At 41.8% G+C, this 27,699-nt stretch overlaps 2 protein-coding genes across 3 annotated transcripts in view; one reads left to right on the forward strand and one right to left on the reverse strand.

Moving 5' to 3' along the window:
* vsnl1a (visinin-like 1a) overlaps positions 1 to 18,485 on the reverse strand; it is a 35,667-nt gene extending 17,182 nt beyond the window's left edge. Inside the window, exons 1-2 of the mRNA XM_085770148.1 lie at positions 18,202 to 18,485; positions 11,091 to 11,257 (exon numbers count right to left, since the gene is read on the reverse strand). Of these exons, the coding sequence (XP_085626274.1) occupies positions 11,091 to 11,252 (162 nt within the window). The 5' untranslated portion in view covers positions 11,253 to 11,257; positions 18,202 to 18,485. The remainder of the gene's footprint in view (positions 1 to 11,090; positions 11,258 to 18,201) is intronic.
* A 376-nt stretch (positions 18,486 to 18,861) lies between these two features.
* LOC146962157 (uncharacterized) lies at positions 18,862 to 26,603 on the forward strand. Of its 2 annotated transcripts, XM_085771076.1 has the most exons (6): positions 18,862 to 18,957; positions 19,948 to 20,000; positions 20,264 to 23,271; positions 24,278 to 24,418; positions 24,946 to 25,026; positions 25,699 to 26,603. In XM_085771076.1, exons 3-6 carry the CDS (start codon positions 20,277 to 20,279, stop codon positions 25,815 to 25,817), a joined length of 3,336 nt encoding a protein of 1,111 aa, XP_085627202.1. In that variant the 5' UTR covers positions 18,862 to 18,957; positions 19,948 to 20,000; positions 20,264 to 20,276; the 3' UTR covers positions 25,818 to 26,603. The 2 variants fall into 2 exon arrangements, with proteins under 2 accessions (XP_085627202.1, XP_085627201.1); XM_085771075.1 differs by lacking the exons at positions 24,946 to 25,026; positions 25,699 to 26,603 and having other exon boundaries at positions 20,267 to 23,271; positions 24,278 to 24,487.
* The last annotated feature ends 1,096 nt before the right edge of the window (positions 26,604 to 27,699 follow it).

Genomic DNA, 27,699 nt, shown 5'->3' on the forward strand with positions numbered 1-27,699 from the left:
TAATGAAATGATTGGAACAATGTGATGTATTCTCGAGAGATAAAAAAGTGTATATCTTCTCAAAACTGGTATGTAATCTGAACATTTGAACTTTATGGGCAACAGTGTATATGCCAAGGCTTTGTTATAGTGGTAGAAATTCAAAGATTAATCAGCAACATTTAATTCTGCCAACTACTACTTCCCTTGCTCAGCAAAACAAGGTCACTCTGAATGAAGCTAAAAATGTTTCTTAAAATTAACTGACAGAAGTTGATATTTGCTTGACAATGAATAGTTATTAGCAAATTTGTCTTACTTCAGCACCATGGACAGCGTCATGATGTTATCAGCACAGCGAGGTGAACAACCTCCATCCTCCAACCAACAGGCTACTCATATTCCCTAAAACTGCCAGTGGTAAAAAATAAAATTCACAAAATGACAAAGTCATATGACAAAAACATATCAGTTCCTTTGTGTATCAGAAAGTTCAGCAAACTAGTTATATATTTACAACTAAACAGTTGGGCTGCAACAGCAGGACGTTTAGATACAGGATCTATATCGTGTCACACTATAGCTGCCCCTCCAACTTTTGGTTCAAAAGTCAACATCACATGAAATCTGTCCCCTTAAAAGGATACCACCTCATTAAGTCATGTACTGACTAATGTCAGTCTGTGCTCACTCAAACTGAAGCTGTTGAACATAAACTCTGGGCCTCAGACCAAAATGAAGTCCAAACTTCAGTCAAGACTTTAAAAGAGCCTTTTGGAAACGCTGCTGGTTGTCTTTTGTTGTGTTACTGTGTTGCTGTGTTGTTGTCTGCACATGATGACTTTCGTTCGAAATGACGCAGACATCCACCTCGCCTCAGACCAAATGCAACAGCATGAATTAGTTTAATCACTCGGAGCGTAGCCTATGAAGAGGCTAAAAATGGAGAGATGCCGATAAGCACCAAAGTATTCTGTCGTCCATTAATCCTAATGGAGTTTGAAATAATTGTGATATTGATTGGAAGTCATGTGACCGGCTCTATCTGCACTGATGGTAAAAACCTCTATAGATGATGTCTTATTATCAGCCTCAACAACCCTGTTGACTGTTGCAGACCAGAGAACTGATCTCAGGATCAATGACTGATTAATTCACCCCCCCTCAGTAACCCCAGTTATTGTTTCTCTCATAGACAGAAGCTACAGTGTGCATCTGCTCCAATAGGACGTCCCTAAAGTGAAAGATGCTTTTAGCATTTTCATGAAGGACATATGGTCTCATTTAAATACACAGTTCACTGCGAGGACAGAGTTGTGTTTCTGTTCCTGCACTGAACTGAGGTCAGTGACATATGGAATATATGTCCTGGTCCTCACAAAGCTCTGGTATGTATTTATACATGTTATTGAAGCCCTGTTATCAAGAACAGTCACTACACAGCCTCAGTGCTCATGTTTGTCACAGTATGATAAAATATATACTGTGTTCAGACTTTTCAGTGCTGATGCAGAACATTCTAAGCTGTTAGCTGTTTTTATTTTCTAATCAGTCACTGTGGTTGTGTTTGGATTAGCAGCTATAATTAAATGTTTTTGATCAACCTTATCTTAAAAACAAGCTCCCTGTATCTGTGATCTGTCGCCCATATCATCTGACACGCTGCGCCCACGAGGACTGAAATGTAGATGCTGCTGGGTAAGAGGCTCTCAACATGACCACAGATGGATTCACACGACTTTATCAACATCGACTGTAACAGTTCAAACCATGTGGGTGCAACCGTGTCTTTGTGAATGCTGAGTTAAGTTATGCAGATCGGGAGATGTGAATCAGAGAGGACAAAAGACAAGTTTGTCTCTGGACTTCGATAAAACTGATTGCCGTGACTGCAGTGCTGTTTTTTTTTTTTTTACTGTCGTGATAATGGGCCACTTTTTTTTTATTTTTACCAAAGCTCAGTGAAGGTCAGACAGAGAGAGTTAGCAGACTAAACAAAACCTGCAGAGAATGGTAACAGGGCAGGGGAGGGGAAGCCATGCTCCTCATCTAATAATGTTCTCCTCTGTACAAGCTGGGAGGATGAACAAGGCCACTTTATACACAGAGTACAGAGACAAACTGCAAGACGACCAGACTTGACCTCCAGTACGTACTCAGATCCTTCAATTTGTACCACATCCATGACCCCTGGCGAAATTTAGACATCAGTTACTCCCAAAGTCCTTCTAGGATTGTAGGATTCTACAATATAGAATGTCTCTGGTGATACATATAGGGCTGGGTCTTCTTGACTAAACATGAAAATCACTTTTGACATGGGTTTCAACATTTTTTACCCCTTCCTGCAGTTGCTTTTGCTGCAAAAACACATAATTTATATGGGGCTCTATGGGCTTTAAGGGCTGGTGACAGTATTTTCTCATTCACAGAGTGATAAAAAGAGATATCCAAAATCCCCTCTGTGAAAACTTCTGACTCTAATATGTCAACAAAATAAAACAAGAATTTTGAAAGGGGCTTTATCCATTGTTCAGATTTCGGTTCTAGAAATGAGCACATATTTCATTAGATATTGCCTCATTTACATTTTTAAACATAAAATATGACAAAACCTGTAATACAAAAATTATTTGTCTTAATGTGAGTAATAAACTTGGAGGTGGACATGTTTGTCCACTTGAAGGGTCATGGGTGTGGTTAAAATTCATTACGGGTCCAAAAAATGGACTTTCATTCTGAAATTCGGGACATCCAGAGTTTACCCAAAAATACACCTCCTTGCCAAAACTCAGGCCCCAGTGACCTTTCATTTGACCGTGGGGAGTTGGGAAAGTGTGAGAGTTGGACAAAAATGTCCAGGGGTAACAGGAGGGATTCACTGGATATCTGGGCATCATTCGTGTCCTCCAACCACCTGTGTAACATTTCAATTCAAACACTGCAGTGAGACATTAAAATTACACATCCTGTCCTGAGGGATTCTGTTCCTGTGTAGTATTTGATTCATTTATCTTTTTCTCATACATGACAGAAATGTAAATCTTCTCTCCAGGCTCTTAGTGGTTCAGTTTCCTCAAGGGTGGAGCCTTGAACCTTTGTTAACCGGCTGAAGGTCTTTCTCTGGTTGGTTTTTTAGAAAGTCGTCTCTCTTGCTGTTTCCAGAACTGAACAGGCCCTTTATCTTAGTTTGTGCATCTAAAGACGCACACACACACACCAACTTCCTCCTCCCTCCTCTCACACCTCAGCAGCAGCAGCAGAGATGAGACTGAGACCTAAATAATTCAATTACAACTTCAAAGTCCAGAGTGAGACAGTGAGAGGCCTGAGAGCAGATGATGGAACACAGGCAAATTACTAATTTTTTTTTAACTCTTATCATCTGCCCATTTGTTTTCAGCTCATTTCAGATGCAGCTCATCTGTAAACGCTGACACATGCACCCTCTGCAATTAACACCAGTGTCTCTCTGTGAAAAATCCACAGTTGAAACCAATGTTTGCCTTAGAGAAAATTACAGTGTGCTAATTCAGAGTCAGGTTCCTTCCCCCGGTGCTTTATAAACATTGTCGACTACTCACTATCATAATGAATGAGTCGTTTGGTCCTGAGTTTATCATTACCGTTTGTGTGACTCAAATTTTCTGAGCTCATCCTCCACCTGATCGTCTCCTAATAATGAGTCAGGACTGGTTGTGTGTTGCAGCTCAAAAACAAGAGATTGTGTCAAGTGAACACAAAGTGTTTCATGTCTTTAAACCACATAAACACAAGGTCTTTCCTTTGAGAAGCCGTCATATACGACGCCACTCAAGTTTCAGTGCGAGTGCGTGCGTGTGAGCCTGTATTGTGACAACGATGGAGGATGGCATGAGAGCTTCTGAGATGACAAAAGCTATTTTTAGAGTATGGCAGGCACAAGCCCACTTGGACAAAGAAGAAGGGAGGTGAGAGAGGAAGTGGGCAGAGAGAGAGAGAGAGAGAGAGACGGAGGAAAGGAGCCATACATTAGGGTGAAAAAATGGAAAAAGAGGAAGACGGTGAGATATAATGAGAAACATCGAGATTCAAGCGTTGCAGTGCAGCCCCACCCCCACAGAGACACGCATTCACAAGTATACACACACAGTCACACCATCATCTCCAATAATCTCAAGCCCTTTATAAAATATCAGCTAAGACATGGATAAATCTCAGTTATTAAATGTTTTGACAAGGCATTGATTTGGTAAAATCATCCTCAATATCCATGATCTGTTGAGATGAAATGTCAACAGAGGCTCACAGCTGATTTATATTATATATATGACTGTTAATACATATTCCAATGGTTATATAAAGTATATGAATATCAGACAAAATCTGTTTCTTCTTGATCACCTGACTCTAAACTAAAATGAGTAACACAGCATTGCTCCTTTCTAATGCACCGTCACAGCTCCACTCTACAGTATCTACCTCTTTCCAGTCATTACAAAACAATTTTCCAAATAGCTCGTGCTGGTTAAAAGCTTTCAAAAGCTAATTCTGCGTGTCAATCTAACACTGCATCTCCTCTGTCTGTCTTTTGTCTCCTGTGATCAGGCGACATATGTTTCCTCACAGAAACAGGCTGTCTGCCAGATGATGTCAGTGGCTGTCTGTCGCTCCATTTACCTTCCTATCTCTCTGCCCGGTGACCTGTCTGTGTGTCTGTGTATGTGTGTGTGTGTGTGAAAGGAAAAGGGAATCTCACAGTCACGCTGCTGAGTGGTCAGTGGTGCATACACACACACACACACACGCACACACGCACACACGCACACACACTCTCCACACCCGTTGACAGCAAAAAGCCTTGAGGCTTTGCAAGCGAGATGCAACAGAGCGGAATCCATCCATACATCTATATCCAGGTCAGCATCTGTGTGTCTGTGTTTGTTTGTGTGTGTGTGTGTGTGTGTGTGTGCGTGTCTGTGTGGGCTAGTGTCACAGCAACTTACAGCAAGCCCCTCCCCTTTATAAATTAGCTTTAAAGGTACATTGTGTAGGAATTACTCCCATCTAGCGTTGTGGTTGTATGGCAAGCAGCTCAGTTGTATTTTTCATGCTGCATTCACGTGAAATTGGGCAGACGGCAGACGGACGACAGCCGCTGCACGTAACAGCATAAACAACCCTCTATGTAAACAAGTGGTCCATCAGCACGAGGCAAAACAATACATGTGACAATATGTTGTCATGGCGATGTGGTATTGTTTACCTGACCCAAGTTTTACCGGCTTTCTCTCCACTTCTGTGACTAAAATGACATCTGGTTTGTTACCGACGGCCGTCTGCCCGACTGCAGGTGAATGCAGCATCAGTGTAACGCTCCATTCCTCCTCACTGCGTTACCATGGTGACTTTTCACCTTTCAGATTCTTTCCTAACTTTATGCATGATGACACTAAACTGTGACCTACGACCTTTCCACCCTGCACAGTAATCACAACAACACCTGCACGTCTCGGAAGTCACATGAACCTGCTTTCTCTTCCCTTGTGTGTCCATGTGTGTGTGTGTGTGTGTGTTCTCCAGTGAAACAATAACACTTGTGGTGTGAGGAGAAGAGACAGAGAGTTGCTGTGTGTAGCAGAAACCATAATGAAGTCCACTGTACTGACTCATCACCTCATCACTAAAACAACACAACATCAGCTGGCAAGAGACCAACAGTATTGATGCTCATTTCATGTCCTGTCACCATACTAACACACTGTGTGGACAGACACGGGATTATACAACAGGATACAAACACTAACACTTTCCTGTTTTAAAACAAAAGAATGAATGTTTTATGCATCTCTATGGATCACTGCAAAATGTGTGTGTGTGTGTGTGTGTGTGTTTTAACATCTGCGCGTGTGGCTGCTGTCTGTGCATGCATCAAACTGGAGAAAAATTCTTGTGACAAAATCTATCACCTTAACATTTCAGGGAGTGTCGTTATCCTGTTACAAATGGCTCCCAGAGCGGCTGGCGTGTCAGGGATGAGAAATTTCACACACTGCGCCATGCAGGAGCTTGAGTGCAAATCGTCACGGAAGCCACTCTTCCATTTTTATGTGACTGTCTGGCATTGGCAACGCCACTTAAAGTGAAATTCCCCCAGGAAACAAAAATCTGTTTAATGATCCTGGATGGCTTGACCAGGATTTATGAATAGTGACGCTCCTGCTGGAAAACTCAAACCGAGACAGACAAGGTGTCGTGGCACCGAAGCTCTGGGTGTGTGCTGACTAAGTAAAGTGATGTTTTAACGTGTACAGGAACATGTTTCACACTGAAGCCGTGGTATAATGACGACATGTCAGTCACATGTCAGTTACCGCCTCATGGTCAGTGGATCGACACAGATTCACTGACATTAAAGACTGGAGCTGAAACATTCAGGCCAGTAGTCAGATAACTGAGCCACAGAATGTGACACTGGGATGTCACTATTTGTTGTTTTTTCATACTTTCATAGAGGATTTTCTTTTTTCTTTTGTTTTTTAAATAATCAATGGATCAATACATATTGTAAAAATGTGATCATAGCCCCATGAAAGCCAGACTGAATTTTAAATGGGGCAAAATATGTTCATTTCAACTGATTTAACTTCTTGGAAGTACAAAGTCAATCTAAACCAATTTCTGTGAACTAAGATACCAAAATTTGACTAATAGTGAGGCACCATGACAACGTTGAGCCCTGATGGAGTCCAACATGGAGGAAGCTACCAGAGTGTTTATCTGCTCTTTCTTTCTGAAAGTGAATGAAATACCAAGAAGATGAACAGAGAGCGCTGGTCACTGGTGTGTTCCCAGCAGGTCGTTAGCTCGTCATAGTTTAACAACTGTCCCTGATAGTCTGTCTCACAAACACTCACAGACATGCAAGACACATGTAAGAATTAACACAATTACACAATATATTGTTCAACAATGCAACACTGTTCAACAGTTGAGTAAAAATGTATATTTCATTTCTCCACAATGATCCATCCACCCATCCATCCATTTGAATAGGCTACTTCCATAGTAATGATCATTTGATAAATTGTGAAATTAAGACAAATTATCTTAATTTCATCAGTGCACATTAATGCATCTTTCTGTTTAACTTCACCTCTGAATGCAGCACATCATTAAGTTACAGAATTCTTTTATAGAAACAATCTGACTGAAAGAAACGCTCCTCTTTTCTTTTAATGAGTCCTTTTATAATGATATACCAAGTCATTCATGAGCCTCCAGCTCTGATCTAATGAAACGGTGATAATCCTGGTTAAAGTACACATGGAGAAACCGCAGACTGCTACAACACTGAATCACACATGAATATCACAGACTGCCCTCAGATACGAACGCTCATTATTTCCAGCCGACATGCTACACCTGCTTTCTCCCCCTCCCTCTTTATTCCCCTCCTCCGTTCCCGCTGATGCCGCTCCCTCTTTATCGCTTTCCCTTCCTCTCTCTTTCTCTCTCTTGCATCCCCCAACCTAAGAGATGATTACCTGCGCAATGGCAGAGGGAATTAAAGGAGTGAAGGAGGTGAGAGAACAGCATGTCTATGTCCAAGTCAAAACAACAGACTCGGAGCGGGCAGGCGGCTGAGTGGAGCTAACAGAGTGTTTAGCGCCCTGGCAGGAGGGGCTGCTGGACAAATGTCACAGGTGCAGATCTGTGCAAACGAGGGGAGAGGCGGAGGTGCAGGGTGAGGGTGGGAGATGGCACACTGTGGCTGTTAAAGGGAAACTTCGTTTTTTTTCAACCTGCGCCCTGTTTTCATATGTTTTTCTGTATATGTGAGTGATGGATAATACAATTATTGAGGTGGCTCCAGTATTGAGCCGGGCAGGCAGCCTGCAGCCCAGCTAACGCTCTTCAACCGGGCAAGTGGCTCCCGTCAAAGTTCGCCCTATAAACCTGCCTTTTTTCACACTGACAGGCTCAGATAGTTACAATGAGTGTCCGACAACATACTAGAAAGGAGAAATGAACGTATGAACGTCTCTACCTTTAGCGTGTCTCTTCTTTGACTGGCAGTAGTCATCCCAGGTCAAAGTGGTCACTGCAGACCCTGTGGTCGGCACGGCGCAGTGCATCGACAGGAGTGTCAGCATCCATTTGTAGCACAGCTAGCCATAACTTCAGCGTGTCGGTGTCGAAGTAAAGTAGTCTGTGAAAGCTGCGCAAAGAGTAGCCCAACATTTTATTGCCACAATTTGGAAATGCTCCAGTTGTCTCTCTTCACCTCAGTCAGGTAACAGTATTCCCCACCGGTGTTTTGCCGCGAGTTATCGTGAGATTTCAGAACGACATTTCTAGCATGGTGAGATTTGGACACAGATCACAACAAACAGCGACCTCCAGCTAAAGGTAGACACATACGTTCATTTCTCCTTTCTAGTATGTTGTCAGACACTCATTGTAACGATCTGAGCCTGTCAGTGTGGAAAAAATGCACGTTTATAGGGTAAACTTTGATGGGAGCCACTTGCCCGGTTGAAGAGCGTTAGCTGGGCTGCAGGCTGCCTGCCCTGTGCCCTGCTCAATACTGGAGCCACCTCAATAATTGTATTATCCATCATTCACAGAAAAACATGTGAAAACAGGGCCCAGGTTGAAAAAAAACGAAGTTTCCCTTTAAATGAATGGAGCCCATCTCATGCATGCGTGCACATGAAGGACGCAGACTCACACACACACACACACAAGACTCATCTCATACATTTCAACACCGTGTCGCACGACTCAGTTGAGGCTAATGACTGATAAATAATGTATACACACTTTGTTTCACTTGCTTACTTTTCCCGTCTCTGTTTCTCACGTTCCACTGACACAGCCACAATGTTCTGTCTCCCTCTCCCTCCTACTGAACACATGAACCCTCCCCCCACCACCACCACCACCACCACCCACTTACACACACACACACACACACACGCTCACTCTTCACAGGAACAATCTGTCCCGTTAATGTGAGGTCATGGCAGACCGTTTTTCCACTTATCAGCCCTCTGGATTTAAATAAAGTCCTATCACTGATACACTGTTGCCTAGAAACACAATAGGATGCATCAATAACAGGATTTACCCACTAGAGGCCCACAAGACCCCTTTACCTATGAGCCATGTTGCCCCCTCTGTGCAGCTGCAGAGATCGCTGCCACAGTTGCCTGCGTACTGTCACATCGTGCTGTAAAGAGATTTTCAGGGATATTCCATCTGATCTCTTCCGTGTTTGTGTCTCTCTATCACAGCTGCCAACTTGCTCTTATTTCCCATGAGTTCAGGGTTTTTTTTGAGTATTTTGATGCTTTTCAGTAAGTTTTAATGAGGGAACCTGGTCTGAATGAAAAATCTAATTCCCAGAGATGAAAGATGTGCTTTCTACACATTTAAAAGAAAATAAATTACCACTGTGTCTTCACTTGTTTTTTTTTAATGTATTTTTTCCTTCTGGTCACAGCTGACGCATCAGATCCAATGGCATTTAGAGGAAGTGCACCCTTGACCCCCAGTGCCCAAGCGTGTCTTATGTAACCACAACCCCCTCTGGTTATGGAGGCATTTCCTGGCACCAGTGATAAAAGATTAATTCCTATTCTTACATTACTCAGAGCACTTCCTTCCATGAGAACACTTGATGCAGCTACAAGATAGTGGCAAAGTATTACTCTGTATCCACTATTATGAATCATTTTAACTACTTAAGCAATTTAATAGCACAGATAAGGGTTTAGCGTGTCATAATAAAACACATTTTCTGTCATTTAAATCATGTGTAATGTATTTTTGTTTATATTCATAATGTACAGTGGCTGCTTTATATTCCAATACCCTTGACTAAAAGCCTGCAGGAAATAGTCATTTAATAATGTAACAGTTATAAGATTGTCACACTCTGGGTTTTCTCACAAATCTGCTTGGGACAGGCCACATGTGGAAATATTCTATTGCAAATAAATAAATTAAGGTTCAGCTTAGCTATCAGATGTGCATCGTTTTGAGGCAGGAAACCGCCTTATTCATTTGTAATATCAGGAGCAGACCATAGTATTAGAGCTGTTCAGGTCTATTTTTGAGGCCATTTTATTCTCATTTCTCCTTCATTATGAGATCACTGTTGTTTATGTGAGTGTGTTCCTCCCTCTTTTATAAGACTGAATGAATAAATCATGGCATAAATTCACACTGCTCTGTCAGAGGTAATGAGATAGGCTAGGCTACATATTAGCATGGGAAGATAATCATCTGAGCGCCTCTGATATCTGCCTCTCTGCTGGTTTTCTGCCCAGATACAGGAGGGGTGAAAGTGGGAGCGTGGCAGGATGCCGGCTGAAATCTAGCAGGGTTTATAATGGGAATGGAAATTTCCCTCAGTGGTTTCTGTGGTGATTCATAGTGATTTGTGTGCCCCACAACAAACACTGTTAACCCTGTTAAACCAGCACTTAGAGGGCGTTTTGTAGGACTATCCAACAGCTAAAAACAATCTGTTGCTTCTGGGACTGATGGTGTGATACTATTGCACACCTGGGAATTTCAAGGGGAATTTGTACGAATATACTGTACAAGTGAATTATTCAATTCAAAAAATTCTAAAGACACTACAAACTCAACCTGAATTAAAAAATAGCGTCAAAATAACCCAACTCATCGTTTGCAAACATGCAAGAACAAAATGACCCCGCCCCTTCAAAAAAACACCAATCATTGCTGCTTTAACAAAAATGATACGATAAAAAACAAACCACAATAAAAAAACACCTTCAGAATTATTTACAGCTACTCGTATTAGCTCAGCAACACTTTATGGATCTAATGTTTTATATTCTGGGACCATGTTATCTTTTTTCTTAAGTCTGATGAACTGTCAGTGTCGACTGAGTCTAATCGTACCAGACTGGCTCTTGTTACTGCAGCCGAACTTGCCAGTAACTTCTCTTAACTCAAGTCAGTATTTGTTCAGTCTATGTGTGTGTTTGTGTGAGTCTGGTCTGTGTGTGAGTTTATGAAACAAGTGCCGAAGCATATGTGTGTTAATCTATAAAGTGTGTTGCCAGCCTGAGAGTGAGTCAGTGGAGCTTCACCTTGACATAGAGCTGCTGGAACTCGTCCAGGTTGAGTCGGCCGGTGGGACAGTCCTTCAGGAATCCCTTGTACCACTGCTTCAGCTCGTGTTCGTTAAACTCTGTGTTCTTCACCAGATCCTCCATCACTTCAGGGGTCAGCTTGCTGTTCTGTTTCCCCATTTTGCCTGCAAACAGGGGATGGCACAGGACACACACACACACACAGACACACACACACATACAAAAAATGAATAATGTTAGGCAATTTTGAATTCATATAAGACACAAAGAAATGCATCTACTTGAAGTGAAGCTGCAGTGAGAGTCTGGCAAGTGTTTGGACGAGTGATTCATCACTGATTTCTAGAGAAATTTGAAGTGTGAAGCAGCCTCCTTTAGAAATACACGTTAAAACAAATGGACTATAGCACGGGGCATTTGAATAGTGTAATAGGAAATTAGTCCTATTAGTCTCAGTTTATTACTAAAATGTGCACCTTTCTTTGCCTGTTGTTCTTTAGCAGCTTCTTGTCCCAGTTTTGTTTGTTGCTGCTTTATTTTTAGAGGAACTCTGAACCCTTTTGAGTGCAGTCACAGTTTTAACATTCAATTTCTTAAGAAAATATCACTGGAGCTGTATATCTTATTTTCATGCCAAAATAAAATAGCCTGAGGGCTGTGCAATAGAAATACTTTCAGCCCAATAATTTCAATCAGTTTGTCCTTCCTCTTTTCAATATCAGAAAGCCCAGCATATTAAAATATGATTTTTTTTTCTCCAATCAAACCTTTTGTGATTTACTGCCTTCAGCTATTGAATTTCCAAATTGCAAGCATCTCTGGATTTGGAGAGGGGTTATAATGGCATCTTAAAGTGGATGGCCCACTGTGACTTTTTAGATGAACTCAAGTGTGTTTTGCTGTTTAATGTCCCTTAATTTCTCCACTGCAGCTGTTTGCACCCAGCTGCCTCTGTGTCTCGCTGTTTGCGCTGATGCTACCACTTTATGGCCTCCATTAGTTCATCAGCCACCCCCCTAATTATCATAATTTGCAAAAGATGGTTGGACTTTTGGAACATTTTCTACTTTTGCTCTTTTGAGATGCTTTATTGAACCTCTTTAGCTCGAAAAGACCAAGGGAGACGTGGGGCAGCAACAGTATGTGTGCTGCCAATCTGTCTCTGCATGCACAGGCGTGAGGAGAGGAGACTCAGGGAAACATCCAAGAGGTGCTGCAGTCACTGGGGCCTGTCATTATGCATTAGTTTTAACTGAGCTACGTTTCCTTATGGTTTTACCCCAAGTTTTCATTTCTCTGAGGTATGAAAACCAACACTGAAACCTAAAATTCACTGGAGATAGGTAGAGCATCACTTTACAGCCTGTTTTCAACACGAGCGTCTCATTACTGTTGTGCAGCAATGACACTGTGAGCAGAGACTTTTTTAAAACATGCTCCCTGTGGTGCGTTCAAAGACGCTCCAACATCCAACTCTGAAATTGGCTGCCAAACAGCAACCTTGTTACTGCAAGAAATGACTAAATTAACACAGCGCTTTTCACAGCTTCCAGGCTTGCTCGCTGATCATCGTTTGGGTTTCCATTTTGTCACGCCGTTGCTCACGAACGCCTTTCAGCAGCCAACTGTTTCCAGCACAGTTTCCAAACTGGTCCCTGCTGACAGCACCATCACTACAAGTCAATGACATAGTTGAACCATAACTTTAAAGTGCAACTTTAGGTCTATTGATACAATAGTTGGAGGAGTAACCTATCTTAGCTTAGATCATCATTATGACTGGAGACTGGGTGAAACCACTTGGCCTGGCTTTTTCTACAGGTATCTACAAATAAAGTAGGCTATACAGTATATTATTCTATTTTATTTTGGAGAACACCAACAGGTCTGTTATTTTCTTTACCAATAACAAAGCATAAAAACAACTGACGGTACTGTATGTGGTTTTACTAGAAGAATGACCTATGTGAAAATTACAGCTGAGAGTATTTATGGGGTTTGGACCAGGGTCTTCCGGGAGTCGCTATACACTACTTGTTACCTGGTGACCTGAGGACTAGATCTGAAGATGGTTTTGCCTGTTTCCAGACTTGTGCTAAGCTAGTCTAACTTGCTGTAGCATCATATGGTGATATGGGCTGTAGCAAGAAAGTGAATCAGGGCATTCCCTGCAATCGTACAGAGTTTGTATTGTGTCACTGTGAGCTGTGCACGTCTTCTCTGACACATGCCCCGATCCACGGCGACCAAATTATACAAGGAAAATTGAGAAATTGAGGTGTGGGGGGTGGGCTGGTCTGTATGTGTGCTGGGGGAGGGGGGTTATACGTAGAAGTTGATCTAATTTGGTTGTCCACATAATTGATGGAGAGTGAGAGTGGTGGAGGGAGCGACAGATCAGATCCATACACTTTGCCTTAACAAATGTAGATAAAAATTAAATTAATTCCTCATCTCGTAAGGACCTCTGGACCCATCACAAGCAGCTCAGATGGATCCTGGGACACAATCTGACAGGCATTTGTCTAAGGGAGAGAGAGATGTTTTGCCCAGAAATCCACCTTAGAGAAGTGCTCTCAGCCAGGTGGAGCAGGACACATTAATAATGTAAAAAACCTCAAGTTCAAATCACGAAATGACGAATGGCTCTTCACCACCTGTGAACCAAATGGACACTGCAGCAAATAAATTAACTTATACAACTTTAATAGCTGCTGGTATGACAAGATCCATATCGTCAACTATACACCAACAATGCAAGACTTATAGGACTCATATCAGGACTCGTATTGGTTAACAGCAATCTTAAAAGGATCAGATCCTTTATGCCATTTTGGTTTAATTAAATCTAAAAAAAAAATGTATTGTGGCCAAAATACCACACACACATACACACAACAGCACCTGAACAAAGCTAATGTACTGGCAATATAATAGTATTTGTGACTCCTAAATACAGAAGAACAGCAACATCTCGTCTCTGGAGGCCTTGGGCACTAAAACTGGCACTCAAATCAAATACTGTGGATACAAGCTCAGCTAAGTATTGTGGCGTATACGGAGCTGGGACACAAATCCACACCTCCACAACACCCCATTTATCCTGACATTTTCCCTAAACCCTGAACTGGCAGGTCATCTACTACCCTGGCGAGTGTGAAGAGGCTGTTTTCAGTCTGTTTCTCGTAACACAGATTACGCAATATGAGCACAAAAAACTGTACAGATAAAATAGCAGCTTTTCAAGAGCAGAGAAAAACATCCCTGTGTGAACATGACCCGCTGGGCATTTTCAGTGCATTCAGCTGCTTCTCAAAGGGGGAGGATGTTGTACTATTTCCTCATTCATAACTGACCCTGTGATCCTTAAAACTACAGTTTCATGGGCGTTCATTGTGAAAAGCAACTAAAGTTGTTTCCTAAGATTTCCGGCAATGACTATGACTACAGTAACACTGGGTCAGCAAAACTGCAGCTATTTACTTCTAAACACAAACTCCTGTCTGACACATGGAGCACACAATAAATCTTTGTGATGTGTCGAAATTGTGCTACACACTCACTGACGTGGCTCACATAAACCTTTTCATTTCAGTTTTATTTTTCCAGCAATGATGGATTGCAATTTTTTGCGATGGTTATTTGTGATTCTCCATTTTTAGCGGGGTTGTGCACTGATATTTGGATGTGGATACAAGGCAGTAAAAGGGCTGGGTTCATTAAAGGGTAATCCAGTGATTTAGTACTGCATGTCCATGAAGTTAAGAGACTTGTGAGAGAGACAGATTAAAAATACAGTCAAAATAGCAGATATCCTGACTCTAAGTCCCTGATATTAAACAAAACTGCAACCGATATTTCCCATAACTCAATCCAAAAGTACCTTTTGGTACATTTCCTTTTATCTTTTACACTCTGTATATCAACTTGGTAACACCTGTCATAAAGTTGTTTTACTGACCCAGTCTGGGCCTCAGCTTACCAGGCAATGTTTGTGCATTCATGAAGCTGCTGCTGCAAAGAATAAAGACAAAGGCAGCAAGATCTGACAACCACAACCATATCTGACAATAAAGATAAGATACTTCACAGAACTTAATGTGCCTTCCAGCACTTAAGAAAGAAAAATGGGTGGTGCACCGCTTTAAGTATCGACCATGACAAATGTGCACAGCGATTGTCGAGATTGAGGTTTTTTGTTCCTAAACATTAAGTTAATTTTGTTATTCCACTAGATCAGAAAAGGGATCTCCTCTGCATCAAATATATTCAATATTCCAAAGTCAACATGTGGAAAATAAATTGCTACTAAACTAAAACCACTCGTTGAATAAAACCAACCAGTCCTGCACAGCACACAGCGCAGAGTGACATCATATTACATAAGCAGCAATTTAACAATAATTTCCAAATATCTCAAATTAAAAAGGACCCTCTCCCTCTCTGAGTACTGCAGTAAAACTGAGGAGGCAGTGCACTCTGACATCACGTTGCCAACACTTTTCCGTTACAATCTGGGCTGCGAGACAAGATGGGCTGAGCCTGAAGACGGCAGCTGCAGCAGGAGATAGATGTGTCCCAGGAGAGATGAGAGCACAAGATGTGTGACAGCCTGGCCATTATGTCTCTGTGTAGGTGTGTGTGTGTGAGAGAGAGTGTGTGGGTGTATTCATATAGATAAAATAAATCATAATGTATCACAACTATATGCACCGTGTGTTTAAGACTTGCTTATTTTTAAAGATTGAGCATGTTTGCATGCACTTTGCATCCTGGGAAAACACAAATCATTAAGAATTAAGCTTAAGTGCTGCGTTTCAAGGCATCACACATGATGAGCAGATTCTCAGAATATATGGTGCTGCAACACACACACTAACACACACTAACACAGAAGACATCTGAGGAGGGAATACAATTTTGATGAAAGCTCTGTGGTGCTAAGTGTTCAGTCACTTCTGATACGTTCAAGGTGTTCTTACAATAGCTCTCACTGCATCATAATGCAGGCGTTACTCATGACTGTCTTCCTTCATTCATGCAACAAGCAGCAGAGCAGAATCTGCATCTGTACCGTGTCAGCGTGCTACTGGTGGTCCATGTCGTATACAACTGTACCTCCAGCCAAAAAATTGCTTGTATATAATAAGGTGTAATTACTTGCACTCCTTTAGCGATGGTGTACAGACCTGGCACTTAATTAAATCACACATTTTTTATGACCGCCCCCTCAGCTCAATTTTCATAAAACCTGTAACTGCACAACCTTTTAAGTGTTGCAAGTGGCAACATGGCATGTTGGAGTATCTTCTTTCACAGTTTTTAAATGTCAGTTTTAAAGGCAGTCGTTTTGTCTCTGCGTGATTCCTGTGGGCAGTTTGGTTGAATCAGATCCCCATACGGACCGTAAATGTCTGGTATCTATCTCAACATTTCTAGTGTGATACTTAAAAGCTGCATGTCAGTCCTGTGTCCGTTCACCATCAACCTCAATGTGCCACAAATGAGTGATGGAATAAAAAAGATGTCTTTAAATATAAGATAACGGCATAAAATGTCTCCACTCCACGCTTGTCAGCAGCTCACAAATGTGATAATAATGGAATTTCTTCCACGTCCAGCCAGTAAAGAAAAGCACACCAGCAGCAATCAGGGGAGGAAAGAGGAGGCAAAGAAGAGGTTAAGGAGAAATGCAGGGAAAGTGAGATGAATGTAATTGGGGTGTGAGTTGAGACGGATGCAGGAGATGACACTCCTGTTAGCACGAAACACTGAACGCACCCCACCCCCCTCTTGTTAGCTCTTAATGTTATGCATGGCAATGTTTTGCACCAGTTACTCACATCTACAGACAGCCGGTGCATAATAAAAAATAAAAAAAAATGTCAGAGCTTTCTTTTTAGCTGAAGACGTGAGAGGGACCGAGTCTGGGACGAGACATTCTGGGTCAGTCTGCAGTGCAATGCAGAGCAGAGAAGAGCAGAGCACCATGCTGACTCTAAACCTGAGTCATAGCCCCTTCTCTCCCCGTCCACTGGACTTTAGCAAAGCCCAAAAAGAAAGAAAAAACAGATGTGGTTACATATGAGCAGTCAGGTATAGACTGATGCAAAGCCATATAGTCATTTTACAGCCCTGTAACAAGCAGCAGACCTGCCTCCAAGCCAGGCGGTGGGCTATTACATAACACTGTCCCTTTACCATCATTTGCCAACAGGGGATGACCTTGAGAGGCAGGCAGAGCCCCAGCCCAGAGACCATCTGATCTGTAACATGGCAGTTTAGGGGTTTGATTCTGGCAAATCTAGTGGATAAATATGTAATCCTGCTGTCCTTATTGTCTATAAATGTGTGTGTCAAGATGTGAATCTGTGTGTGTGTGCCGGAGAGGGGGTTGTTGATGAGACGTGGTCATGCTTGCACAGATTTGCAAAAAAAAAAAAAAAAAGCAGCTCCCCAACAAGGATGATGTGAATTAAGGAGACACCACACCCCCACCTTCCTCCTGCACAGGCACACACATACAGGGACACACACATACACACACACACACCCTTGCAACATCAGCACCAGTGCCAAACAACCAACAGGATACATCACACCACACCATGCCATGTTTTACCAAGCCATCCCATGCAGAGTCTAATTATAACTGACAGAAATCAATCAGTCTGACCGAGCTGCCTCTATCTTCACTTTGTTGATGAATAAAAGCCTAGTGTGTGTGTGTGTGTGTGTGTGTGTAGGCAGTGAGAGTAAGGCACAAGAAAGACAAACCCAGATCATCTTAATGTTGTTAAGTACTATTTGCGTGCAAAACGTGCAAATAGGACCAAGGATTACAGTAATAGGCTACAACAGCTTTGGGGGCCATGTTGATAAATGATGTGTCCTTATTATAATTAGCTTTTCTTTTATGTGGATTTAACCCCCGAAAATAAATAGCTACATAAATTCTTCTTATGAAACCAAAAGGACGCTCCGGGTTGCATCATGCTAATAGCCTATGTTTAAAAAGCAAACAAACAAAACCCCAGAGAAAACAATGAATAAAACAACTGTTATTTCCATGCATCAGTCAATATATCATCCACAGCATCCATCCTACCTTGCGAGAGTGCGGAGTGAACGGGAGAAGTCCGGTCTGATGTCTGGAGTGGCCACAAAAACCTGCGGAAGACGGGGAGGGAAAAAAAACAAGCGATTCAGACGACTAAAGATGCTCCTCTGTCGGCCCACTGGTAGCTTTAGGTTTCTGTAGGGTGTTTGGTGTGATTCTGTGGCGATTCTTTCTGTTTATTTATTTATTTTGCGGGACAAAAGTGAGCCGCGACTGAAAGTAAAGCGGCGCTGGTCGGTGGGATGATGCTGCTGAACACACACACTGACTGCTGCCAGAGAGCAGAGAGGAGGAGACACACACTGAGAGAGGGGGAGAGAGAGAGAGAGAGAGAGAGAGAGCATCTCTCCTCTGTCACTCACCGTGTGCAGTTGTCATTATTGGATGTGGACGCCATGAATTAACAAAAATAAAAAGGCAAGAATCGCAAACACAAGCATGGTCTCTCCTTACCTGAAAAAACTGATTATCTAACGACCTGGCGCGACAAATGGGACAAACTATTCTTCTAAAATGTTGAAAAAGTAAATTAAAGTCCCTCATCGTCTGAATTATAAAGACCACCAGCGGCCATATTTTTTTTTATCAGCTCATCGTCCAGAGCAGTTTCGCGCCAAACTGGGGATCACCGGAAAAATACACAGATTGAAGATAATGTCACAGACATTAGCTAATTAGGCGACTTAATCCAAGGCACCTGGCTGGAAATGTCATGTTCAATGTTCAGCTAAGTCTTTCGGATAGGTGAGTAATGCAGGAATAATTAATGATAGCTGGATAAAGGAGTAAAAACTACCTCAAATGTCTTAGCTGAAAATAACGTTACAGTTGTGAACGGAGCTTTGTTTCCCTCAGTGCTTCAGTAACGTTAAGCTAGCATGCACATTCACAAGATACCTAATCATAAAGTCAACATATGGTAACATTATGTAATGTAAGTGGCCTGTAACTGGTAATTGAAAACAACAAAAATGTAGGAAATAAAACGAGAACAACAGTATGATAGCAGGTCATATGTTTCGCAGTTACTACTGTAGCTAGCTAAAAGCCCAGAGCTATTTGCTGCTTTAGAAACTCAGGTACAGAGAGGCTAATATTAGCAGCAAACTAAAGGCAAATTATATTTTTTTCTCACAAGCCTTAACAAGAAGAAGGAGACTCAAGCTGTATAGTAAAAAAAAAAAAAGTTAGTTCACACTGCAGTTAAAATCATATGCAGATACATCACATGTTTGATGCCACCCTGGTGTCCTCAAAAAAACCCGTCTTTGTAGCTTTTACCTGATTGACGGATAAATATGGCAGCAGGAGAAGTCTTTCTGACAGGAGATTTTTTTGACATGAGGAAATTAAAGCACAGGCATACATTGTAAAATTAGTGATGGCTAAATTAATGTGTGCTGGATATTGTGCATGCTGCATGGCTCACTGTCACACTGTCCTGGTTTACTGGTACAGAACAGAGCCGCTGTTAATGTTATTAGTAACACCTGTGCTTTCCCCACCATGTAAAGTCAAAATGAATAAGGCCTGTTGTGTTTGGGGTAACAAAGCTGGCATTGTCAAAAAATAATGGCGGTTGTTAAAATGGGGAAGTGTCAGAACAATGACAGTGCCACAGAGCCTCTTCTGTATCCCTGTACAGTGAATCAGCATCATGCTGTGTAACAAGCTGTTGTGGTAAAGGAAATCCTCTAACCGAATATTATGTTGCTGTGTCCTCCTTTCCTTCAGAGCTTCGCTGTGAGATTATTTCCATGTGATTTGAGCTGCAGGTTTGGTGCAAGGTGAGTGACTGTAGCTTCCATAACAAAACAAATGAGCCATTGTGGTTATGCAGATGGACATGTAGACTGCAGTACAGGCTGAGGACTACCAGACACCATCCTTTTTTTTCTTATTTGAGAAGCCCTCTAATGTGGTATTGGTTTGCTTAAATCTACATTTTGATATTACTGTCCCTAGTTTGACAAAAAGTAACATTTATTCATCTGAGCAGTGTGGCTTTCTGAAGCTGTTCACACTCAAGCTGTTTCTATTTTTGGTTCAGTAGATTGAAGAAAATGGAGAAAATCACACATGAAGATACCATTCCACAAACAGAGAGCGAGCTCACTTCACCAGTCTCCCCGAAACGGCCAAGGACGGACAGCACAGTGGCAAACAACCACTGTGGGAAAGTGCTGTTTGACTTTCCTGAGCTTTTGACATTTCAGAGAACCATTGACTCCCCATCATCGGAAAATACCCCACGGATGAATGTGGTGCGAGTTTGCACAGCAGGAAGTGGGGATATTCAAGGTGAAAAGCCTCACGAGCAACCACAAGACACTAAATTAATTGTCCACCCTATTACCGCACTCCCTGACAATGTACACACAGGATCGTCTGAAGTCTGTTTTATCACTGCTGAGAGACACCTCCTACATCTGAGGAAAGATGAGCAGCCTCCACTTACTGAAAGTGACAAGCTCGGCTCATACCTGCTAGATGAGGCAGGTGGGGCATTAGCAGAGTCTCACACTTCAAACGACGCCAGTGCTGACACGTCCAGTCACCGTGATGGCGAACGGCTGGGGAAATCACCGGAGGACGAGCCCCCTGCTGTTTGCTGCTTTCCTACAGGAGGTGATGAAGATGGGAGACAGGTGCAAAATAATGTCAATCAAATTCAAGCATTTGCCCTTAACTTAAACGATGAAGAGGTCAGATGTCAGTCTGATTGCACTTCTGAAGATGCTCTGCGTGATGCGGGGTTCTGTGGTGCATGCAGCCAGCCTGCTGAAGATAAAGCGAGTAATCAGAAGAAGAACAAGCCTGGATTTAGTGAGAATATCCTTTTCAGCAAAGAAGTGAAAGAGGGTAATAGTCATATATCACCCAGTGATTATGCAGATTCGAAATCATTTTACTCAAACTCCGAAGAGCCTGGAAACTTGGCAGAATGTGTAAGGGATGAGGAAAAAATATCAGAGTTCCAGATTTGTGAGGATGAAAACATCGCCGACTGTGATGGGGAAACAAAAGGCAATGTTAATGAGAGTGGCATGAGCAAAAACTCAATCCCCACTGTTCCTGAAGGATCAACTGTTTCTTATGATGTGGTATTAGCCCAAAATATTGCAGCAGAGAATGAGGATGTTGAAGATGATGACTTCTGTGGAGCAGAGGGGGAGAATACCACTGGCAAGATGATAGCCATAGCTTGGAGTGAGACGGCTGATCACACAACAGAGTCTCCAATGTCTGTAAGAATCAGTCAAGGGCCCGCTGAAGGAGATAATGATCCAGGCCCTTCCAGTGTAATTGACCCTGCAATCTGGAGTGAAACTGACAGGGGGGCTGAAGAGAAACGCTGTAACTCAGAGAGTAGTGCAGGTGTAGAATTATCTCCATCAGTAAAAGTCTGCGAGACTGAAACGCCTCTTGCACTCGATTCTGACGCAAGGCTGTCACATGAGGTTTCATCTCCCGGCCAGACCAGGCAGTTTAATCAGCAAAGCCCAACACAGCAGTGCAAAGATGAAAAAGAGGATTTATGTCAGTCATACATAGAACGACAGGCTTGTTCCAGCCCCATCAAGGAAACACACAACATGACTGGCAATGAAAGCAGCTGTCAATGGAAATCTAGTCCCAGCAGCAGTCCACACAGGCCCACCAAGCCTTCTCCTCCTGGAAGACAGGAAAGCCACAGCTCTGTGAGACACGAGTTGAAAGAGAAGGATCAGTCCAACTGTTTTCCTGTCAGCCCTGACCACCTGAACACCCACGTGGTCAAATATGCACAAAGTGAAACTGAGATAAAAGTAAAAGACGACCTGACAAGTTTTGTGGAACAAATAAAAACTTATGAATATTCGAACATGGAGAAAGAAAAGGAGTCAGAAGAAAACTTTCTGAAACATACTGAAAAGCATAAAGAAAACACAAATGAAATATTGACCGGGGAAGGCATCGATGACTGGACAGAGGGAGAAACTAGTCAGTGTGACAACAGGCTAACTCAGACACCTGAGGTAAGGGAGGGAAAAGAAGTGGCAAATGCTGGAGAAGAAATGAAAACCAATGGGCAGGAAAGGTCAGAGATACTGGTGAAAACAGAGGATGGTCTGCTGCAATGTAATGGACATGAAACTGACATGACCGGGATGTCGCATGAGTGGACGGAGGTCAACACTAGAAAAAGTGAAAACACATTAAGCCAAGTTAGTCAACACGAACAGGGAGATGAACTTTTAGTCTTTACTATTCCTCCAACAAGTGATGCAGTAGTGCCATGCCAGCATGACTTCAGCCATTCACAAAATATTAACAAGAACCCCACAGCCATAAAGTGTAATGACAGATTTTCCCCGGTGCCATCTGCCCTCTCTTTCTACAACCGGACGCTGGGGGGTTTTGACACTTTTGAAAAAATCCATCTCTCACCAGACGGTGATGATGATGACGGTCCTGCTGGCCTGGGCAACAGCCCTCTCCTCACCAGCTTGCCTGGCCAGCTGTTGAAAACATCAGAGCGACAACTTCCCCACTCCATGCCAGGGGCAGAGAGCGACAAGCACGAGGAGATACCCGGAGAGGAGGAAGAGGAGGAGGAGGTGGAAAGATTAGAGTGCCACATTGAGAACATGGTAAATGAATTTTTGAGCAGTGATTCCACTTGTAATGACCTGCCAAACTTCATCTGTGAAGCAGATATTATTGCACTCGCATGGTCAGAGCAACAGCTTCACTGTGAGTCAGCCTGTGATTCCTGTGAGTATATCCAGGATGAATTAAAAACTAAGTCAGTGACCTCCACTGTTGCCACTGAGAGTGACAGTCTGTGTGATGTGAGTGGCTGCCCTCAGTTTGAGATGAAAAAGCAATTCGACATGGTCCTGAAAGAGCTGAACTTGTACTTTGACATCAGTATAAATGAATTTTCAAGCGACAGTAGACCATCGACACCAGAGCAGGGTAGTGATGCAGCTGAAATGCTGGTGGGTGATACTTCACACTGCAAAGAAGCTCTCAGCAGCCCAGAGCTGGGACACCACAGAGACGCATCGTCAGGTAATTACAAATAATAAGATTCACCTTTACTGTACAGAATATAATGAATACATTTAGTCACATCAGTGGTCCATGACCGTTGTAGTACGATTAACAGCTCCCACAAGGGGAGTCCCAACAGTAAGCACCATTGCAAATATTCCTTTGGAAATTCTGATTAATTGGCTATTCGTGTTTCATTATTCACAAATGGTATTGTTTTATGTACCATCTATTCACTATTTAATTACCACAACAAATCATTGTACAAAGCCCTAGCCATTATTTTCTTGGTTCTACTCTTGCTGAAACTTTTATCTTCATACAAGAAACAAGAAATATATTCATAAATGAAATAAAATAAATACAAAATACGAAAAGAAACAAGAGTACTAGAGATTTGTGCAAATAGAGTTCTCTTCACCACCACACAAATGTTAATGCCAGTATATTATATATGAATATATATATGAACCAGTAGATAGTGAAAGTGAAGCATTTCTGAGCAACACCAAAAACAACTGCAATAACAGACTTCTTTTCAAGAGTCACTGAGTAAAACATTGCAGCATATAACCTCCCATTAAACCACAGCTTGTTTGTTAAAACAAGATATAATTTGTTGGCCACTGAGCTGTATAGGTGTAGGAAGGTAGATCCTTTCCCCCCAAGGACAGACAAGTGCTGCTGCCTGTAGAATCATATTTATATCATGATATTTCATATTGGATCAATCACTTTAAAATTGTCCAACCCAACATGAAAGTGAAGTTGTTGTTTTTTCCAAACTAAGAAAAAAAACAACTGCCTCGACTCTACTTTTCAACCAAAATAACTTCATGTCATAAAGAGATTCAGCATAAAACTGTGTTACTAAAGCACTTGTCAGCTGAATTAAGATGAAACCAAACACTTTTATAATAAGGAATATGACCATGAGGCTGAAGACTAAGCTGTCAGTTTTTTCTTTACTAGCTATCTTGCTAACACTGTGATTATTTTTATGTGTGACGTGTCTGTTGTGTAGATGATGCTGATGAAGACCCCAGTCTGGAGGCATGTGGTGGTGGTCCAGTGGTTCCTTGTACCACTGGCAGCTGTGAGGGCGAGCAAGAGGTGCCACTAGGAAGCCACGGAGGACACCAGGAGACACCAGAGACACACGGAGGTTCAGAATTTACCCTTCTTAATTCAGTTTTTTTGTTCAAACAATAAAGGAAAAATACAAGAAAGCTTGTTAAATCTTCAGGAGCAAAAGAACCAAATAACAGAAACTAAAGTTAGAGTGAGTCAGTGGGTTTCCAACACCAGAAAACTTCTTCAGTGACAAGTCTGAAATACATGAAATAGAAACAATTTAATTAGAGCTAACTGTTCTTTTATTCCATTGTTTTCTGTCTTATATATAACACTGTTTTCCCAGAGTGTTGGGTGAAAGGCTTCACGAGGTCTGCCAGGTTAATTCAGTGAGGAAATACAATTACTTTTATTGATTTCTTTTCAAATTGACGCAGCCTCCTCTCATGAATGTTCAAATATTCATTTCCCTCCCTCAATACACTGCAGTGGAATGATAACGCCGCCTTGAATGCAAAAACATTGTTTAAGGGTAAACAGGGCAACAAATAAGACAGAGTTAGCCTGTCCTCCTTGGCTCTGTCTCTCTGTCTCTGATTGTCAATATTTTACTTTCAGAGCCTCAGGAGAAGGAGCAGAGGAAGACAATGTGGTCTCCATCCTTCATGTGTCCACCGTTCCTTGGAGAACTGAGCCTCAGTGAGTTTCATGCTGGACAAAAGACTGGTTGATTTGATTTTGGGTTAAGAGAGTTCCAAATTAAAATAGAAAGCACACTCCACAGTCAATTTAACATCTTTATATATTGTAATAGATTAGTCAGTAATGTCTTTGGACTTATTCTGATTATTTTTTTAATTGAGAGGCAGAAACAATACAATCATAGAGACAGGGCAGCCTACGTCATGCTGCTCTTCCTCCTCCTGCTCATTCTGCTCGTCTCCAGTGCATTTTGAACCCAACTGTGTCTGTCGGGAGTAAAAACGCCTGAATATTTAAGAGGAGAGTCGGTGTAATAACCTCCCTACCTGGAGATGCAGTGTGTTCACCTTGTCCGTTTGAGGGAAAAAACTGTCTAATAGCACGACTCCTCTGTCTGCAGAGAAAGAAGCATTATGGTAATCTTGAAAAAAAAAAAAGCATCAGGAATCCATTTTTTTGTTGCTAAATGTAATGAACCATTAACAGAGAAAAAAAAGCCTGAATCCCCCGTGGGGCCTTTAGGCCTCAAACAAATCTATACCCAGTGTTCAGTGTAGAGTACAGGATGAAGTCGCTAATGATGCTGCTGTGAGTTGCAGACCACAGACCTCAGCGTCGGAAGGCATGCACCACAGTTCACGCTGTGCCATTGGTGTTTTTGTTTTGCAGGGCCACCAGAGCCACACAGGAGACTGGAGCCTATGAGAACATGCACACGGCCGATCCGTGTTGGACTTTCAAAGAGAGCCAAGACCAAACACCTACACCGCCCCCACCCTTACAAATGAACGTAGGAAATACAGTGAAGTAGATGTGTGCATGAATGTTAACGAAGCTCCTAAAAGCCTCTTTTGTGGCCATGTTCAATAGCTTAGATGTTGTTTTCTCACCCTATACACTGTAAATCTGCAGTGTATTGTTCATGGTTTTCGTGTGCCTCAGGTTTGTTTAGTAGTTCTGGTTCCTATGCATTTCAGCTGCAACTTTATTCAGGGAGGGTTGACTCCATGAAATATCCATGTACATGTACACATTCACTGCACCATGCTGCTGTTTTCTCCAGCTGAAAGGATATGCTACCTTGAAACACATTCCAACTATTTATTCATGTATTTAATCATTTATTTATTGGCTTATTTATATGTTTTATCAAACACTATTTATATGTTGCACACTGTGTAAAGTATGTTCACAATTACAGGTTTGTTACATAAATTGGTCCTCATGTGTTTTATTGTAGGTGTATTGTTACAATATGGTACTTGTTCCTGTCATGTGTGGGCGTATTTAGTCCCAGTAAATGAGTGAATTCTGTTACAGTACAATTAAATGGGTTCACATGTAGTGGATGTAAAACGTCCTTCAGCACTTCTGTGGGAGGTGAGCTGGAGTTGACTTTGAATTTAAGGCCTGTTTGCCCCAAGAAATAAATGATATAGCTGCATATAAAATGTGTTTTTCATGTTTACACTATACATACTGTATATGACTCTATCTTGAGCTAAACATAGCTCTATGCTAATTATTGTGATAAACAGGGAACATTTTTTTTCACTTTTCATGTTGTGCCATCATTTCTGAAAGGCAGTCATCAACTGTAGGCTACTTTTTTCTTTTTCAGCATGTTGATGCCCTTTTTGTTATTACAGCTGAAGTTTTAGTAACCAACTTCTCCTACTGAAGCTCAGCATAAAAATATGTATTTTTGAAGATTAATCAATTCCTCATTTTCTTTAAATTCTGATGAGACTAAAGTGATGAAATTAGCCGAAAAGCTAATAGTGCTCACTTATTGATACAACAGGTACAGAGATACTGAGCTGATGGAGTCAACACTTGTTGTATCAGTTGTAGACAGTGCAAGTGACATTTCAGCTCAAGTTATAACAACAATATCAAGAGCTGTTTGGGTTTGTTTAGCTGCCACTCACAGGTGCCGACAGCTCTTCTCTTATTCTTAAGTCAGGCTGTGTTTTCTGGAGCATGGTGGACAGGTCGGCAGCAGATCCAGTGAGTGCACCTATTTAAATTAATAGCACATTAGCATATTATCTGTGCTTCCTTTGTGGAAATGGGCAGCACTAAATTGGTCGACACAAGTTGAAACAGAATGAAAGACAACTTGTTTTAGTCTTTAGTTTTCTTTGGCCTCTTTACTAAACCTACCGGCTGCTTTGTTGTGTGATCTATTTTATTGCTTTGAATCCCTCTTTGAAATAAGGAACAAAATGAAAAGAACAAATCAATATTTATCAATTTAGTTGCAACTTCTTCTTTTAAAACCAGCTCATTTGATGTTGGATGCAGTCCCCTCAGAATATTCTGTCATAGTACAAAAGATTTGTTTGTTTCTTTTAGGATTTTGGGAATAGATCCTTGTCATAATCTGATCACACCTCTGAATCAAGACACTTTTCACCAAATATAAGAGTTTTGTTACGATGACTAAGGTGCCTCAGCTGGCAGTTAGGCAAGTGCAAATCAAAAAGAAACAACGCCACGGTATAGCTTTCCAAAAATAATTGGATTCAGACGCTACACATTCAATCTGCCTTTTTAATCAGGGCGAGTCTGTGATGGCTGGGGGGTGTTGAATGAGAATTTATTTTGGTTGATAATGACTTTTTCAGCGCTACTTGTGTCTGAACAGTGTTTGCCTAGTTTGTTTGC

Source organism: Trachurus japonicus, chromosome 24 (assembly GCF_045865225.1).
Source record: "Trachurus japonicus isolate A0001 chromosome 24, Traja_1.0".
NCBI classification, from domain to species: Eukaryota; Metazoa; Chordata; class Actinopteri; order Carangiformes; family Carangidae; genus Trachurus; species Trachurus japonicus.